This window comes from Carassius gibelio, chromosome A8 (assembly GCF_023724105.1).
Source record: "Carassius gibelio isolate Cgi1373 ecotype wild population from Czech Republic chromosome A8, carGib1.2-hapl.c, whole genome shotgun sequence".
In the NCBI taxonomy this organism is placed as follows: domain Eukaryota; kingdom Metazoa; phylum Chordata; class Actinopteri; order Cypriniformes; family Cyprinidae; genus Carassius; species Carassius gibelio.
In genome coordinates, this window is record NC_068378.1 from 17,026,312 (window position 1) to 17,046,347 (window position 20,036).

A 20,036-nucleotide genomic window follows, 5' to 3' on the forward strand; every position below is an offset into this window, starting at 1 on the left:
TAATTGTACTTTTAATATACCAAACTGGTATTAACGTCTGCTAAATTGGAACAACAAATTTTGTACTTAGAATTTTTTCTATCAGAAAGTCTCAAGCGATTTGAACAAAAAAAAAAAAAAAGTGTTTTAAATAGATTGCTTTTTTACTACGGTTTGTGGAGCATGAGGGTTTAATGAAGATTAACAGAATTATAATAATTTAATAATGTTAAACATTAAGTTTCCTTGATGGAAGAGCAGTCTAAGCAATAAATGTTCTTCTTGCAAAGATTAGAATTGCAAAGATGGCCAGACTATTTGACCCATTGCTCTCTATTTCATAATCTTGTCTTCAGCAAGAGATTTACGGTACACAGGTCTGAACGTCCCCATGACTCATGAAGCATTTGTATTCAGGGGGTCGAGCTCATGCTCTGCTTATATTAAGCACTTCTGCATTTCTGTTGATAGTGAGGAAAAGCTGTCACATTGTGATGCAAATTCTATGCATGTGTTTTAGGCAACTTGGAGAAATAGCAGAGTAGACAAATTGCAGGCAAAGTTTTTCAATGTGTGTAAAAAAAAGAGATTATAATGGGATTTCAGGTTCAAAAACAAGTGCTTCAGTTATGTAAAAAGAGAAGTACTTACAAGGATCAGACTTTGAGAACGTGTCTCGATCTAACAGGTTTCTGTGAAAACAAGAAGAAAAAGAAAATCAGTTATGGGCTAATAAACTAGGTCACTTCAGTCAAACAGTTCATGATACAAAGGCCTCACAAATAAAGCTAACGGAGCCCTCATTTACATGTTATTTCAGAAACCATCCATTCCCTTCCATTAGCAGCAACCAAAACATCTCTTGACATAAACTGTTTTGAAACAAGATACACTTTCTTCGTTATTCTTCAGTCACTCCAAAAAATCAGTGGTCAATTCAAAAGCATAATGTGCAGCATATTTCTACAACAACAGAAGCACTTAATCATGAATCTGGTCTTAGCTTACAAGCTATAAGGAATCTATGATTTGGAACTTGATTCTTATAGAAGTCTTGTGGTTAGGCCTTTCTAGCAGATTAATTTAAAAGGTACCACTTAGAATCCAGGTAGGGGTCCATCATTAACTGAAATTTTGTCTGATCATCTCCAGTGTCTCCTTGATTAATGAACCTGGGTTCAAAAGTGAGTTGAAACGACAGATTCTCAGTGCACCGCTGTGATTTCATTTAGCTGCCCATTGAAAGCTTCTGAATTAAACAGTCTGCTAAATGACAAGTCACGATTCAAAACATAGACAAAATCTTTAAATTTTTTATAACATAAAAATCATGCCAAAATATGTTCAAACTGTATCTTTCGCAGAGTTGAACAATTCTCCATCCCATTCAGCTCTTGGGATCTATTTAATTGTCATGATTTGGATTGTTTAATCACAGCATATTGAATCAGAGAGTGATTCTGGCATGCAGGTTCAATAAACTGAAATCACTCAAAATTGTACACCTTAAAATTTAGCCAGGCTCATAAAAACAATCAAAGAAAACTTTGATTTAATTCGACAGGAAAAATATCTCATTTCTGTCACATCAGTGTCAGAGATGCTGGCTTTAATATGTGTGGTTTGAAAATGCAGAAAATTGATAATGCGTGCTGTCGTATCAAACCTCCAAAAGACACAGGCAGAAAACCACTGTTATTTCTCCTATTAAACATTCCTGCAAACTGAAAACATTTTAAATTAACCTGTCAATCCTTCGCCAGTGGAATATAGAACCTTGAGAACCTAAAAACAAAAAAGTTCATAGGATAGAACCTGCTGATGTTAATGTGTAAAGCAAAAATTAAACTGCACTGAAGCAGTCTTATAAAAACAGGATAAACTCACATATTTTTTTTTACTTAAAGCCATGTGGATTATTTTTATTTTTTTTCTGTCTATATTTAAAAAAAAGGCCTGTAATAAATTACACAGACATTAGAAAAGTAGAAAAGCTGAAAATGTGCGGTACTAAGAGCGAATAAACAATGTTCTATGATGAGTGACCTACTGTTAAAACTGTTGAAATAAAGGCTTCTGAAGAGCACTTATACTGTTCTGCTGAACTGGGCTTAACTGTCTGAACATATAGAGGCTCTGACAGATCTGTGATGTTCAAACACAGACCGTAAGTTCAAATTAACTCCTTTGGGCTTTGAGGCACGACTGCATCTTGAAAGGAATCCTAGAACACTGCAGTTTAAATGTGAGAAGTTTGTAAGAAAGGTTTAAATTTACCCTTAAAAGACAGGATATTAATCATACATTTACACATAAATCATTAATCAGTGCTTTGCTTGGCATGCTTTCTTTCTAAAGTGTATATAAATGTTAGCAAAGCTACAAAAGAGACTAAATATTTGTGTCTGTTTGTGTATTTGTGTGTAAATATATATATATATATATTTATGTATACGTGCACACACACATGCACACACACACACACATATATATATATATATATATATATATATATATATATATATGTGTGTGTGTGTGTGTGTGTGTGTGTGTGTGTATGTATGTATGTATATGTATATTTATATGTATATGTTGTTATTGGACTTTCATTATATTGACAAAATATTAAAACAATCTTCAAAAGAAAGAATGAAAGAGGAGGCAGAGTCATCACAGAAAATAAATAGAAATGAAGATTTTTAATTGGTATACTTATTAATGTGCATAACTCATATTTATCTAAATAAAACAATTAAAATAATAGACAATAAATTGAAAATAACCAAAAAAGGAACAAAGGAATCGAAAGCAAAACAAAAGAAAAAAATTCTAAACAAAAGTTTCAAAATTCCGAACAGATGTTTAAATGTTGCTGCATATACTTGTAAACGTGGTTTCTGCAGCTTAAAATTAATAAAAGGTGATTTAGGGTTTCTCATGATTTGGCCCTCTCCCGTGTTTATCGCTGATCAATAAACATTCATAGTTAACACTTTCCTGAATGCTTGCACTGGATCAAAATGTTCTGTGTTGATATTTATGATAACACATCTCATTTTGGTGATATTAGCACCACAGATCAGTTTTTCTCTCTTTGCTAAGGAAGTGGCCTGACACTATTGAACTTGTGATCCAATCCCCTTCTCACCCACATGCTCCCAGAACCCAGTGGCACTGTAATTGGCACCCTCATGCGGGAGAAGCTATTTCAGCCAGAGGGTTCAAAATAGATTCTAAACTCCTCAGCCAGCCAATCAATCCTCATTGGTTCAAAGAAGCAGAAAAAAAGTAATTCAAGTTAAGTAATTCTGGTTAAGAGGGGCAAAGAGAAATTTCAGAGTGCATCTCAGCCCTGGAGGTAGAGGAGAGGAAAGGATCATGTCGCTCATCATGTTGCCGGGAATGAAAACTCTTGTAGTCTGGCCACCATGACAGGGGTATTACCACCATGACAGACTCTCAGGTCAGTGGAGAGTGCTTATCATCATGGCTATTTTATGAACTCTGAACAAAGCCAAGAGCAGGACTGAGTTTGAGAAACACCAGGCAAAACATTCACCAGCAGGGTGTAATTTAATGTCCTAGGGCTCCATCTAACTGTCACCTAAAGGCACACTGGGCACTGGCAACCAACCAGAACAATATTATGTCTCTCAAAGGTCCTGTGCCACTTCTAAGACCTAGGAATTCCTGTTATAGTGTTTCATTAAATGCAATATGATCTACAATCCCTCTGTCTTCTCCTCGAGGAGTAATTACAGAAGAACAGGAGTGTCAGCAGTTTTCCAGCTCATCAACAACAAGAATGAAACAGCATAATAAAACCCAAGTGCTGTTCATAAACCAGGCATAAATCTCCACAAAAACCTTTAGTGAAGTCAGAAGCCGAAGGGCCACTGATCTCGTTTTGCATGTCTCTTGCTCAATAGCTTGTAAATGAAACTTATGTGATGGTTAATCACTGTTACACAGCAAATCCTGATCTATGGTGCTCATTTAAGTTGAGTTACCTCTTTATAGGATAGACATGTTGAGTATTTGATTACAGAGGACAACACAAATAATAAAACAGTGGTTCAGCAGGTCTGATATTAATGAAGTGTCATATAGGACAAAAATCGCTAAAGAAAAACGTTATAAAAAAATGCTAAAGTGTTGGTAATTGTGTAATTAAGTAATTAGAGTGTCAATAAATTAAGTTTCAGCATACACCACTGAATAACCAACAGCTCTGAAACAATATTTATGGATATTTTTACATTTATTTAAATAATCAAATATTTTTATTCAGCAAGGATGCAATCATTTTATCAAAATTGACAGTAATAACATCATTAATGTTACAAAAGATTTTTTACAGACAATGTATTTGAAGTTTTTATTAATTAAAGAATACTGAAAAGATGTACCACAGTCTCCACAAAAATATTAAAGGGGTCATGAGATGCCCATTTTCCATAAGTTGATATGATTCTTTAGGGTCTTAATGAAAAGTCTGTAAAATAGTTTGGTTAAAATTTCTCAATGGTATTGTAAAAAACACCTTTTTTTACCCTGTCAAAAACAGCTCTTTTCAGAGCAAGCCATTTTGTAGCATTTTCCTTTAAATGTTAATGAGCTCTGCTGACCCCGCCCCTCCCTATGAGGGACTGTTTACTTCAGCCACATTTATTGTGAAACTTGCTAATTAGCACATATTATTAGTAAAGGCGATCAGAAAAAACCTACTCAGGTGACGCTTGATCACAAATAATTCACGCGAACATAGAAGCATTTAGGTAGATCGGGGAGCATTCTCTTCAGAAACAAATGTTCCTCAATCAACTTCAATCGCTTAGGAGACATTCTTGTCTATACCAAATCAGCATATTAGAATAATTTCACAATGATCATATGACACTGAGTACTGGAGTAATGGTTGCTGCAAGTTCAGCTGTTTAAACAGGGTTTTAAATTGTAATAATATTTCACAATATTACTGTTTTATTGTATTTTTGATTAATTAATACAGCTTTGGTGAGCAACCAAAAAGAACCACAAACTGTACTGTTTGCACTTGTAGTGTATTGTATAAAATATATAAACTGTATTGCGATATGGTCCTACTATATTGTGCATCCCTAAACACTTGTGATGAACAATTAGTTATATGAGAATAAATTAATGCGATAAGTGAGAAACCACTATGTTGTTTTGTATGCAAAAAAAAAAAAAAAAAGTTACACAAAGGGGTAGGGACGTAAAGATACACTCAACTCAAGATGCAATAGGATTCACAATACTGCTTCACAATAAAACTTTTTTTTAAACAAAATGGGATTTAAGACTAATTCTAAAAGAATAGATGTCCTTTTTATCATTGCTGAGACAAAATGATGAACATTTCTTCAATGTCAATTGTCAAACAATGTCAAATAACAAAACTAAATTGAAATTTGACAAAAAAAAAAAATAAATAAATAAATAAATAACACAAATAAAATAAATAAATATTTTCTTCCTGAAAATGTCAGCAAATTATTTAATCAAGGAATTTTGGAGTTATATTTTGATTCATGAAATCAAAAAAGTAAACAATCAGAGTTCTCACTCTTGCCGACATAACTGGGCAAACTGCTGCCGATGTGAGCCCGATGAGAGCCGATGAGTGGAACACACCAAACAAACTAGTCAGACTGGTGATAGCAAACAGGTACGGCTTTACACACCTAACCAGCCTTCTGTAACAACTTTACAATAACATCCAAGAGTAAATAGGTGATAATAATAATAATAAAAATAATAATACTAAAATTAAATCATCAATGCTGATATTTAGCACATCACAAAGAGTCGGTTGATGTTTTGATTATGGACATTCAAAACTATGATGCCAATCAATGTGTTTTCATTCAAATAAGGGGTCAGCTGCACTCGACTGAATAAGCTCAGTAATGATCAGAGTTGAATTGCAAGTGTAGACAAGCCCCTTGTTTCTCCCAGTATCTTTGTCACTTCACACGATGCTCAAAAAGAGCACACAAGAGAATTCTGGGTTTGTGAGACAGCCGTTTTGAGCTCTTTGATTTGACATCATCCTCTGTCAAAATGCAGGCATACCCACACTCACTCTACTAACACATTTATATACGCATACTAAATCAGCCAGCTCAATTAACAACTGGCCAAGCTCTCGCCCAGCCAATCCATCCGTTCAGCAGCTGTTTTTTTTTCCCTCAACCATCTGTTAGACTATTCACCATATTAAGAACTTCCCTCGGTGACACACAGAGGTCAAACTCTTAGTCCCTCTTTTAAAAACTGTTTTCTCCCAGCCTAAGATTTCATTTTAATCACATATTGGCCATATCACAGACTTGTTTATTCAAAAAGATTCCAAAAGACTGCCATATTGTAATATCAGTCAATTCCTCCAGACATCAGTTATGTCAATCAATCCTACAGAAAAAAATCACAACAAAAATCAGGACAAAAAGATGTGAATAGAGACTGGATGAAAACAATGCATAAACTAGGACACACACATATGCACAATCACTTTCTGCAATAGATTACAGAGTGAATACATAATGATTGTAAATCTCATTAAGCCTCTCACAGTTTTTTGCCACTGATTCCGCATTATTACCACACACTGAAGACCTCACCATTTATCCATCAAACATCTATCCAGTCAATTTATTCCATCCATCTTTCTACATTTCTCTTTTTCTCAGTCTCACTTTGGAGTTACTTCCTTCATCGCCAGGTAAGGTTTAAGTAGCATCTGATTGTTCTTTCATTTTAGTGGCAGAATATTTAGATAAATAGTTCACCCAAAAAATTACATTTGCTGAAAGTTTTCTCACCTTCAGGTTATCCAAGATGCAGATGTGTTTGTCTTTCAGAATATATTTGGCAAAATTGAGCAGTACATCGCTTGGCCACAAATGGATCATCTGCAGTGAATGGGTGCCATCAGAATGAGAGTCCAAACAGTTGATAAAAACATCACAATAATCCACAAGTAGTCCACATGACTCCAGTCCATAAAGAATTGCGAAGCTAAAACTGTGTTTGTAATAAATTTATTGGTGAGCATCCATTGGTGAACAAGTAATGTAATTCTATATTTCTCCAAATTCAGATGAAGAAACAAATTCATCTAGTTCACCTGAGGGTAAGCAAATTTTCATTTTGGGAAGAACAATACCTTTAACTCTAGGAAAGAAGACATGTTGGAAGCAGGACAATAAGGAAAATATAAACGTCTGTTGTAATATTCACAACTCTAGGACTAAAGTTGCTCTATTATTTTAGCATATATAACCACACGAGGAAATCCAGCAATAAGAGGCACTGGAGCTGAACAAATAGCAAAAGAACAATAACGGCTTACAATATACCACGGCTCCATTTGGAATCAAGTCACATGCAGATAATGGAGCTGAATCCCAACCGTAAATCATCTCCAGGTTTGCAAATACCCACCAGACAGAGCCATTCTCAGCAGAGTAGAGCCTAAAGAGGCAAGCAGCAGAGGGGTGCAGTGAATGTTGATGTATTCCATGATCTGGATCCTCAACTGCAAGGTCAACCAAGAGAAGGACGTGGATCTGCAGTGAAACTGAAGCTTGCCAACAACTGTAACTTTATTCCTCCACTTTTACAACACAGAGAGCTACTCATGGGGGACAGTAACAACAGGGACACATGGTTTTTGGCAGGGACAGCATTGCTAAAACCATGTTTCCCAGCAGCAAGGAGCTTTGTTGAACTCCAAAATATTTAGGATTAAATGGTTTGCTAGTAAAAATGCATATTTATTTGAAACATTAAAACGTGTTTTATTCGAGTTTTCAGCAGTCATAACTTCAGTCTTCAGTGTCTCATGATCATTCAGAAATGATTCTAAATATGCTGATTTGCTGCCTAAGTAACATTTCTTATAAATTCTTTAAAAAAAAAAAACTTACTGATCTCAAAATGAACGGTGGTGTATAACAAAACAGTATCTTTCTTAGACTCACTAAGTATATCCAAAAACTTTTTTTTTTTTACCATTTGACCATAGTAAAACAAACCAATCAAAACACAAAACCTGATTAGTGCCGGACAACTGGATCAATCACATATCTCTCACCCACAGGACATCTTTTGTTTGTGTGTTCATGATAAGGGATATCACAAAGCCTCTGATTTGTCAGACCAAACTTTCTGCTCTCCAATATCATCAGCAGGTTATGAGAGAATCTGGAGGGGGAAGTGAAGCGATTCAATTCCATGTCTGCCACAATCCCCTGATAATCAGCCCAAACTAAATCAATTACAAAGAACAAACGCAGGTGATGATTTCCACCTCCACCACACAGAGTCTCATCACAGACCTGGAGAGAATGTTTTGCACTGACAGAGAAAGCCATAATGGTTCAGGGCCAATAGATTTACTTATTCTTTATTCAATCACAGACGCAAGAAGGTGGCAGAAATCTAATTCAATTAAAAGGAATAACAAAAATAATTTTACAAAAATCTATAATTTGATCACATATTTGATAAGACTAATGAGGTTTGTTATCTGTGTTTGATTATTGCAGTTATGGGGATGTAGAGCCGGGAAGAATGAAAAATCCTATAAAGCAATGCTGATGGAATTTCATAATTAAAACTGCACTAAACCTAATCAGATCAAACAAAAATCTTCTAAAAATGATCTTAGAATCAAATGAGGTCCTACAGGACAAACTTATATTCCTACTTTAAATTTAATCCAGATTTTCTTTTTTTCTGTTTTTTTTTTTTTTTTTTTTTTTAATTAGAATTTTATTTGAACTCATTATATATAAGGTTATATCATATAAATCTCTTTCTTGTAGTTTATTTATTTGACAAGGAAAATAAAGAATGAAGAAACGTCTATAAAATGCAAAAAAAATAAATAAATCTATGAGTGCATGTTATTTAAGACCCATGTCAAATTAATATAATGTCAAGTTTAAATTAAAATCCAATTCAAAGAGTTTTTGTGTAATGTATAATTGGTACTATTGCTTGTCCTTTGATATGTAATCATTACATTTCAAATGTATTTCAATTTTAAAAATACATTTATATTTAGTTTATTAAAAACAGTTAAGATCACATTTAGCTAATGTGATGGAGTCTTGGTCTTTAAAAGAGAAATTCATTCAGCTAACAATCAGACCAAATTAAACCCATAATCAGTATTCTTTCTTTCTCTATGCAGACAGCAGGCAATATTAACTTGCAGCTGAGAAGTTGGCAAGCTTATGGTTATTAGCTACTTGCACAGGAAATTGCTCTCATTAAATAGATGGTCTGACTGTCAAGTTGGGAAATCCAGTACAATCATTTTGTCTAAATTGGTCTGAAGCGTGTATAATTGACTATAAGCGACTATTAAAGACATAGCAGATGTTGAGTATGCCAGCCGTATCCATTACTCCTCAAGATAATTGAAAACTCAAACCAATAGCCCTCCTATCAGTCTGAGCAATGAACCGGCTGTGGTCCTGGCTGAAATTCATTTTCACCACATCTCAGAACCAGTATAGCAGCATTTTAGTGATGCATTCTAAATAATAGCAATATTGTCTGCTCTGAAAGTAAAGATGTTGATAAGCATCAGCCAAAAAAATCGTTCACCCATACAACAAGAATTATGTTGCATCATGCGACATATAAAACCCCTTTCTGCTATTTTGTACTGTAGTAAAGACTATCCATTGACATAAGGATATCTGGGTGGGGTTTTCATGCTTCTTCTCATGAATATTCTCTGTTTGCTTCAGTACAGTACTATGATTTGGCAATTAGTAATATCACATTTTTTACAAGCCATCAAAAAAGAATTAGATGAAAAACTGAAGATTGTTTTCCTCTAACAAGCAGATCATGTAATGCAACTAAATACACAAACCTGACATTTATTATTGATGTAAAGCAAAGATGATGTTTATAGGGGACTGTCCCTGATGTTCAGTACATCTGACAGCTTATGGCATCTCTACATGGAGACAGCTGAGCAGCAACATGAGGTACTTTGTCAAGGAGCCTATATAGATGCAACTAACTGGATATATTAGAAATTTACGCTCATATATGAGTATTGTAGAGCCAGAAAATCTGAATCAAAATTGTTGCATGTGAACGGCAACTCCTTTATGTGTATTCCATTAACAGTTAGGCTATAAACTCTGAAAATCATGCTTAAAATAATGTCTCATCCCAAAGAAGAACATTTGTATGCTTCTTTAGACCAAAACCCATTCCCATACTGATGCTTCTCAGGCTCTCAGTTAACAGAACCAGTATGCTGGTTGAAAAAAAAAACATAGAAAGAAGAAAAATCTAACTTTTTTATTATTATTATTGTTGTTGTTATTATTATTCCAAAAGAAACAAATATTCAACTTAAGACCAATAACACACGGTAAAATGTGAAGTATTTTTAAATAATCAAACTATTGATATTATGTGGTTAACATGAACTATAAACGCCATGATATCAAAGTGATTTAAACTTGAGTGAATCATACCTGCACGAGACGGTGATCTCCACTTTGGTGGCGGGAATATCCCCCGTGACAGGGTCGAATTCGGACACTGAGGCCATGTCATCTAGTTTATCCATAACATCGCCTTCCATGGGCGCGTGGGACAAGAGGAAGCCCTCTACTTCAAACAGTTTTGCAGTTCTGGGTCCTGCGGTGCTTTCTGAAATCTCACAGCTCCAGCGAGGACCGCAGCAGGGTGACAGAATCAGCGTCTGTGCTGGCGCTCCGAGGATGCCCTGTGATGTGCTCAAAATAAGAAATCAGAAATCTTGTAAGAAAAAAAAAGAAGACTACATAAAGGGTTTGGTTTGCTAAATATAAAACCTCAAGGAAGAGTACAAGTGCGCGACTTCTGTCAGCGGTGAGATCTCTCCGTCTGCACTCACTGTGTGGAGTGGAAAGTAAAAGAGCAGAACTCCACCCCTCGCGCATTCTTCCACATCTTCGTGCTTTGCTCTCTCTCGGCGTAGCATCACGCTATTGATCCATAGATACGGCTCATTACTGCCTGGGCTACCCTATTTCTCAAGGCGGATTAACTTCTGAAATACAACCATCAACGCACACTGTAAAAATAACGATGGGAAATGAACGCAAAAATTACTACGTTTAAAATCTTTTAGTTGGTTAACTGTCATACACATTTATTTACATAGCGCTTTAACATTACAGACTGATTCTAACAGCTTCAAAATTATAAACAGAAAAATAACAGTGTTAATAGATATTGTAAAAGTCAATTTCAGCAGCTTTACTATAGTGTTATTATTCAGCTCCATTTAGTTCAATTCAGTTTAATAACTGTCAGTGTTGCAAAGTTCAATTATGAAACGAGTTCAAATAAAGAAATAGTATAATTAGCTCATGTCAGTTCGATTCAATTCAGTTTAATAACAACGTCGATGTTAGAGTCATTATCCAGCTTAATTCAGTTCAAATTTTGTTCTCATCCGATCGAACTGTAAATTACCTTAACATATACACTGGTGGGGGGGGGGGGTATAGCTTACTTTAATCATCTTTGCTTTATTTACAACTGAAAACAAATTCGTTCTAATGAGATAATACATGCATTTTACTGTAAAATATTACAAAACTACCTTATAACGGAAAGATTCATGTTATTTTTGTAAGGCAATATTAAAAAGAGTATTATATTGTTGAATATGTGTTTATAAGAATTACTTTGTAATGTACTGTATGGAGAAAGGTGCATTAGCAGAACTCCCTTCATTAACAATCATATTTCTTTAGCGTTTATTTAAATTTTTATGCTAATAGGCAGGTTTTAATAGAAAATATGATTCCGCAATTGACATATATAGTAAGGAATTATGAAATACAGACAAAAACGCTGTCCCATAATACTTGTAAAATACTGTGTTTTTTGTTATAGTTATAAGTAATAATTACAGAAAATGTTTACATTTGTTTTCACTACTTGAATCAAAATTAATTAAAACTATATTCTTTAGGCAACCTAGGCTTTTGTTGATGAGACAACATTTAAAGAATTATTCTACTGCTGAAAATCCGTGGTTTGTTATCATAAAATATTTTGAAAGGACTACAATAACTATCGCATGAAATGCCATTACATCTAGTGGACGATAGGGATGTTAAAGCTGAAAAAAAGCACAGTGTAAGACGACCCACCCAAAGTTCTTCATGCTGCAACTGCATTTCAGCACCACAGTACTGGACAGCTCCGCCATCCCTTTTACTACCATCCAGCAACACTAATTGAAATAAATACATAAATAAATACTGGTACAGACAAATTCCTACCAAAGTTTTGTAGAGTCACCATTAATCGCTTGTCAGATTTCATTACCGCTGCTGCTGTCTTCCCGGAACCCATTGGCCCTGCTGACCCATTTCAGGGCTTTTTCCCCACACACCCAACTTTCTCCAAACCACCCAGGGGGTAATTATGGCTGTTACTAGTGGAGGGCTGAAGGTGAAAGCGTATAGCCTGCATTCTGACGGGATGACATACTGGAACAGTATATAGTCCCACTCTAACAGAGATCCAGGCTCCAGTGGGGGGGCGATGACTGACACAATGGTTTTGAACTGGTTTCGAGGCTTGGATGGAATGTGTGTGAAAAATAAAATAGAAACACTATAAAGAGAGAACAGAGTGAATATGAGACAGAACAAGAACCCTCTCAAACTCTTGAATTACTCTGCTGCTCAGAATGCGTATTTCCTATCAACTGCATCTGTTATTGTTCCTCTTCAGCTGAGAGTGAAAATGGAGAGACACTTCATTCAGAGTCTTTCCCCTTGGTTTAGATCCAATTCCACAGAGGACTTCACAGATTGACATCCAACCCTGCCTTTCGGTCACACACACCGGCGGATCAGACACAGATGCCTCTTTTTTCACTGCCTCTTGTTAAATTTACATCTCCAAAAATCACTCGCCACAATAAATCAGAAACCAAATGGAAAACAAGGCACTGTCACTGAACCAACCATGGCTACGTAATTTCATGGCTTTATGCATGGTGGAAACCATTAGACGAGTGGCTTCCCTGAACGTGACATCATTTATCCACAGGCCAGCCCACCTGGACACAAAGTAATGGGAGACTGTGTCAGAGATTCAGTGCTTTCTCAAGCTGAAAACTCTGTATCATGTCATCCTTGCCATATCTGCTCAAAGACCCTCTATGCAACCTGATACTTAATTTCATCCATCACTTCCTAAAGAAATACAGGCTGCATATCCTTTATCTTCGACCTCAGGTCATGGGATTCAGTATTAGGTGGGTGTTTATACTGATACAGTCAGTAGAATTGATAAAGCGACTCAAATTCCAAAGTTATTTGAAAAAGACATCTTATAATATTTTTCTTATAGTTTGCAACATACTGAAAGTAACAACTGACCTTTTCTTCCATATTGTGACATAAATCCAAGATTATACAAAAAAAAAATAAAAATAAAATATATATATATATATATATATATATATATATATATATATATATATATATATATATATATACATACATATATATATATATACACACACAATTTATGGTGGGGACTGCATTGGTATTAAGATGTGGTTGTTGTAGTCAAAATGTAAAAATCCAGATTGGATAAGTAATGTTTTGATTAAAACATTAGAAAATGAAACATATGTATGGATGAAGTGTCCACGAAAAGATCAATAACAATATGCATTTACAGAATAGATACAATAGATTAATTTTAATTTCATGCTGAAATGCACTTTTTTTCTGTTGTTGCCTTAAAATTGCTGCAGTGATGACCTGTTTTTGTAGGCCAACCCGGAAGTTAGCATCACCTTTGTCCCCTGGACAAAAACCCAAGAGATTTTTCCATTGGTTTTTTGGATTACTGTTAAAAAAAACAGAAAACAGCTCTATGCTGCCAGAGATGCTGCTCAGTGCTCCTGCAGCCTACACTGAGCAACATAGAGCGCCCTCTCGCGGCTGTAGACGGTAATGTTTTCTCTTGGTTCTTGGTTCTTAATAAATGGGACTTATAGTCCAGTGCGACTTACAGTGTTGGGTATAGTTACTTTGGAAAGTAGTTAGTTAGGTTACAACGTTACCATCAATTAAAAGTAATCAGTTATGATACAGCGTTACCTATTCATAAAAGTAACGCGTTAGAGTACTCATGCGTTACCAAAAATTAAAAGCAGTTAGCAGCGGCTCACACATGACAGACACAGCCCCTGGCCCCTTTAAATGCACCTAGAAGTCGTGACTCCCGACAATGAATAACGTCAGTCATCTGACTAAATTAACACTGCAGGATAACAATAACAGGAAAGACAGTCAGCAATAGGCTATTCCACATGGCGTTTTATTTATTTATTATCACAGAACATATTATTAATCAAAATTCGCACCTACCCAGCCCGGGTAGCCTAGGCTACTGTATATTATGAGCACCACAAGATAACTCCTGATTTTTCTTTAACTTTAAATAATGCAGTTATCAAAGTACAAGTATGCTTACTTGTAAACACAACCTTAAACAGGCTTGCAGATTTAAATCCATTTAGAAATGATGAACAACCAGCCAGCCAACGATCTAACAGAAATTAACAGCTGCCTGTCAAACAAAAATGATAACAAACCGACCAAATTAAATCCTTCACTGCCACACAGGCAAATGACAAATCGCTTAATAGCCGAACTAATTATTATTAAAGTGTCACTCACAGAGTGTGCATTTTACCGTTATGTTCTTTTCTTTTTCGTTGACAAATTGAAAATAATGTGCGTACTTCCATAAACCAAGCGCTGTCCTCTCTGCCATCTTGCCGGGAGTTTGAAAAAAAAAAACCCACACACACACAGGGTCAGGCGCAGGGCACTGACGTATCACAGCCATTGACTTTACGATCACAGAGCTTCGGCTCCGCTGATACATCCGCATGTGGCACAGTAGACCTAGGCCTACTGTCTGACAAAAAGCTGGCTGCAGTCGGGATTTTCCTTTCCTTAAAATAACGGATTACTTTTTTTTTTAAAAATAACGAAGTTACTGATTACTTCCGCACGAAATTAACGCGTTAAGTTACACATTTCAGGAAAAAAGTAATTAGAGTACTCTAACGCGTTACTTTGTAATGCGTTACCCACAACACTGGCGACTTATATGTGTTTTTTTTCCTCGTCATGACGTATTTTTGGACTGATGCGACTTATACTCAGGTGCGACTTATAGTCCGAAAAATACGGAAGTTCTGTGACCAACAAAAGTTTCTAATTCTTAAACTTTTGGTCATGTCACACTGGGTTTTGATATTTACCCATGTTTCATGTTCCTGTCATGTGTTTCTCTACCCTGTCATGTGATCCTGCTATTAGATCCTTTGTTCAGTGTGTCATGTTGTTATTGGTTGTCTTAGTCATGTGTCTTGTTTCTCATTGGTTGGATTGTGTCATGTGACCTGCATTGTTTGGTATAAGTAGCTATCATGTTGCCATTGTCAAGTCATCGTCAAGTATTGTTCTTGTAACCCTCTGTTGGTGAGTTTATGTTTCAAGTCAAGTCAAGTCAAGTCAAGTCAAGTCAATTCTCGTCTCTTTTTGTATTTTAAATTTCACTTGTTCAATAAACTGTACTTTCATTCATTACGCTTGCCTTTGGTGGATTATTGTTACAGGTCATTGAAACGAAAATAAGAAATAAGTACAAATATACATATCACTGCAGTTTCCAAAAGAAATGAACACTAGAGGCAGTAAAACTCTGACACCTTTTATTCCTTTTCACACAAATTTACAGAGTTTCGATTAATAAAGCACAATTTTTGAAGAATTGCTTGAAGAATATCAAGTAACAACTTCAAAACAATATTAATATGCTGGGAGATTTGCATTTTTGAACATTATCGGGCAGGTTTAGGGTTGGTTTTTGGTGTAGGGCATATATTCAACATGATACAGCATTAACTTTTAGCGACAGTCCCCGGAACTTGAATACTGGACCACCGAAATATGTAACTATAGCAACGTCATAAAAACGTGCGAGGGTTCACTTATTGAACCTGTACTTTAGCTCCACTCAGTGGACATTTATCTCTGAAATGGCGGCAAAATGTGCAGTAAGGCACATAAAAAAATTGTGTTGTAGAAAAGTACCCAGAGGTACCTATTTTAATGATACTAGGTTGGCTAAAATGCTGACTTATTTCCAGGTTTTGGCCTACAAAGATATTCTCAAAATTCAATTTAAATTAGCCTGACCAAAGTTAAAATTGCAATTTTACCTGATAGTGATGGGTCATTACTCACTATATTCCAAACTGCTAGAGCGTTTTGTTTTTAGCACTTCATCTGTCTGTTATTTTGCTATAAGCTGATGAAAACAGCTGCGAGAACACGGTCTATCTCCTCTGCACAGATGATCCTCTCTCTGGATTCCTTCTGGGTTTGGCCACATGTTGCTTCAGTTCAATGAGGTGGATTCTGTCACCACTGGCTCAACAGATACACAACAGCTTATTTGTTGTTAGTCAGATATAACTCAGTCCTCCTCAGGCAGGAGTCTGTTTAAGAGTTTTATCTTCTCTAAAGCTTTTGACAAATGTCATTTTTCATGTGATAAAAACAGCCATATGGAGAAGCAATACATTAAGTGTTTCAACAACAAAATAAAATAAAGTTAGCTTGAAGCCATCGGATTGTGGGTTAAAAATAAGTTCTCAGAGAAACTGATTACAATAAGCCTACAAACTGCAATGTAACTTTAGTTTAATAAATAAAAGAGTGGTCTGCGAAAGCTTTTAGATAACAAAGTTATAGCTTTGGAAAGATCATTCATTGTCCACAGCAGTCTGGCTGTCGCTCTGTATAGGGATCTAAAAATTCAATATAAAAGACAGTGAGAAAGGTAGTTCTCTCTCATTCAACTGATATGGTGACACATGCTACAGTAGCAAGTAGGTTTGGGGGTCAGGTGATTTGTTCTGTGTCAGGAGGACTGTCTCCTTCTCTAATGTTATTATGTAAAGTCATTTTTTTCACAGTTATAATCACTTTCAAACAAAATAAATCTCTGAGCACAACATGGTTGACTAAGGCACACACCCACCCATCATTTACTCACTCTTATGTTGATTCAGACCTGCATTATGTTCTTTCTTCTGTGGAACAAAAAGAGATTTAATAAGTATCCAATTGGGTAAATTTAATCCAGATGCAGTGACCTTTGGCTCACTTTAGTGCTTAATAAAGTACCCAAACATGTCAGCAAAACTTACATGTGGTTTGATGATAATTTTCCATGTTGGCCGGCCAGTTTTGGTGAACACAACACAAAATTAAAGTCATTTTAACAGTAAAATTGTGGCTGTCAGCATCTTGCCCTTCAAGCTGTAGTCTAATAGACATGGAAATGTTCACCTGGCATGCCTTCTGGAATTTTAATAGCAAACATATAATGTGCAAATGTAGAAAATTTGGGGGTGAATTATTCCTTTAAATTTCATTCTGTCAGATAAACAAAGAAACCCTATGCAAAAATGGTTTGAAATTCACCTTGCTTACCCTACCTGAAGAGTCTGAGTAAATTTGCAGGAGCGTTCTCTGCTGAACAGTTTTCTAAGAAAACCATTAAAAATGACCTTTGATAACAAAAGAACAAACCAAAGCAGTGAAAATGGAAAAGAGAGAGCTGTCAAAATAATATTTGGGCTCAGAGATGATTGCCCTTTGTACTTGAAAAACCAAAACAAACATTCTGGTTAGAAGTCAAGAAACATTCAAACCTTCAGAAGTTTTCAGCACAAAAGTTCAGACGATCATGCATAGGTCCTCCTTCAAACATCTGTAAACTTTGGCAATTTTTTACATAAATGTAGAAGCCGCATTAAAGCTACTTTCTTAATTGAAAAAAATAATCAACTAATCGATTAATCAGGTATTCTCAGCATAGTTATTTGATCTTATAAAATATTTGTATTCTATTGTGGTACTGAGTGGTCTAACTTATCTCGGTCATTATAAGAAACCAATAGCCAATCAGAGGCATTTATCTCTGAAGCTGGGATTTTACAATATCCACTCACTTCCATTAAAATGGAGTGTTTAGCATGCACTCACTGACTCAGTTCTTCACTCTCACAAATGCTCTCATTATAACCAATGAAGTGTAGAAAATATAAAAATTAGAAGTGATTGACAATGGAGGAAAACTGCACAAACAAAATTATAGATAAACAAACAAATAAAAAAGAAACGAAATTAAAATATGTGTGCACAAATAAATAAATAAATATGCAAGGAGATAAATAAATAGCAAAATAAATAAGATAATAAAACTAATAAATTACTTTATCAAGGACAATAATAATAATTAACAAATTTATAATGTGTCAAAATCATGCTGTTCTAATATACATTAAAGGGATAAACTGAGGTTGGTAACGTAAATTCAGTTATTCCAAAGTAAATGCAGGGCCCAATAAGGAACAATGTGTAGGCCAAGAAGGAGTATTCTATAAATACGGTAAATGCTGTTGTCCTTTGACATAAGATTATAGTAGCCAATTTTGAGTCAGAAGGATTCTGTGGAGTTTCAATGAACCTTCTGGAACACACTATTCTTTGATCAGGACGGTTCAAAGTATTATGAGGGTTTAAAGTGTCAGAGAGTGCAACTATGCTCCGCTCATAGCACCGGAACAGAATATCATGCCATTATGACCCAATTTCAACCTCTTCTCTGAGCACACATATGCATATTCATGAACTCACTAATCAGAGACCAACAATATGCATGCACAAAAGAGGAGATGTTAATTATTACCAGACGGCTCAAAGAGCACAAAGTGCTCATTAAGGTTTTGGTACAAAATAGAGAGATGTATATGTACAACAATGACATAGTGCTGGAACTATGTATATATATATATATATATATATATATATATATATATATATATATATATATATATATATATATATATATATATATATATATATATATATATATATATATATATATATATGTGATTTTCTAATTGGAGGGAGATACCTGGAGAGATAGGAAAGAAATAAAGGAACAGCGCCATAAATTGGATTGGAGTATAAAACTAATATTAAAGTATCAAATAAAGATAACATCAAAGATTCTAAAATATGAATAAGATGAACTAATGTCAGGAAAAAAAAACACATACATAAACACACGAGCAAATAAATAATTTTTCCTGAAAATGCTATATATTAATGCATTGGACTAAAACTTTCTGATTTTGCTCACACTGAGTATTTTATAGTTTTATTTTATATCAATTTTGTTCTTTTTTTAGGATTATTTTCCCTACTTTGTTACACTTGTGGTGTTCCCAGCTGCCATTCTACAGCAGATATGTCATCTTCAATGAAAAAGGGCAATGGCAGGAAATAGGAAGGTGAGTTGGAAGCTTTGAAATTACCCATTTCCTTGGAAGCCTTATGCGAACTCCTACGCAGAATTAGAAATGTCAGATGTTCCCTCATGTAAACAAACACCCAACATCCAACATCCATCCATGCTTCCAAGACTATAAACACACACTGCACCTCTCCCAAACTGTGGCTTTGTTTAAATCTTTCACAAAATCAGAAAAAAAATTACATTATCTTTTGCATTCTACCATTTTGTATTTCAGTGTCTTGGAATTACAAAAGCCCAAAATGTCTAAAGCACAACTGTTAAGTGATTTAATTCCTAGCTCCTCTACAAACCTGCTGCTGTCAACAACACATTGAGCTGCTATGATAGAGGAATTATCCCACAGACAACAGCGAATCCTAATCCTGTTACTCTGGGATACTAGCCGGTGCTAATGTGGTTTGATGTAAACTCCTTCCCACAAAATACATCAAAAGAGATTTATGAAAAGAATATGAAGCAATTTAAAAGACAATATTTTATTATTGATTTACAAAGGAAGAGTTTTGGAACACTTTTAGATTCATGTGTGGAACAAAATAATAATCCTGTAAATATAAGTC

At 35.1% G+C, this 20,036-nt stretch overlaps 1 protein-coding gene across 2 annotated transcripts in view; it reads right to left on the reverse strand.

Annotated features, from left to right (window-relative positions):
• Window positions 1-10,907, reverse strand: part of LOC128018662 (copine-5-like) — a 66,603-nt gene extending 55,696 nt beyond the window's left edge. For both annotated transcript variants that reach the window (XM_052604323.1, XM_052604322.1), the window contains exons 1-2: window positions 10,518-10,907; window positions 631-671 (exon numbers count right to left, since the gene is read on the reverse strand). In XM_052604323.1, the coding sequence (XP_052460283.1) occupies window positions 631-671; window positions 10,518-10,627 (151 nt within the window). In that variant the 5' untranslated portion in view covers window positions 10,628-10,907. The remainder of the gene's footprint in view (window positions 1-630; window positions 672-10,517) is intronic.
• Window positions 10,908-20,036: the final 9,129 nt, after the last annotated feature.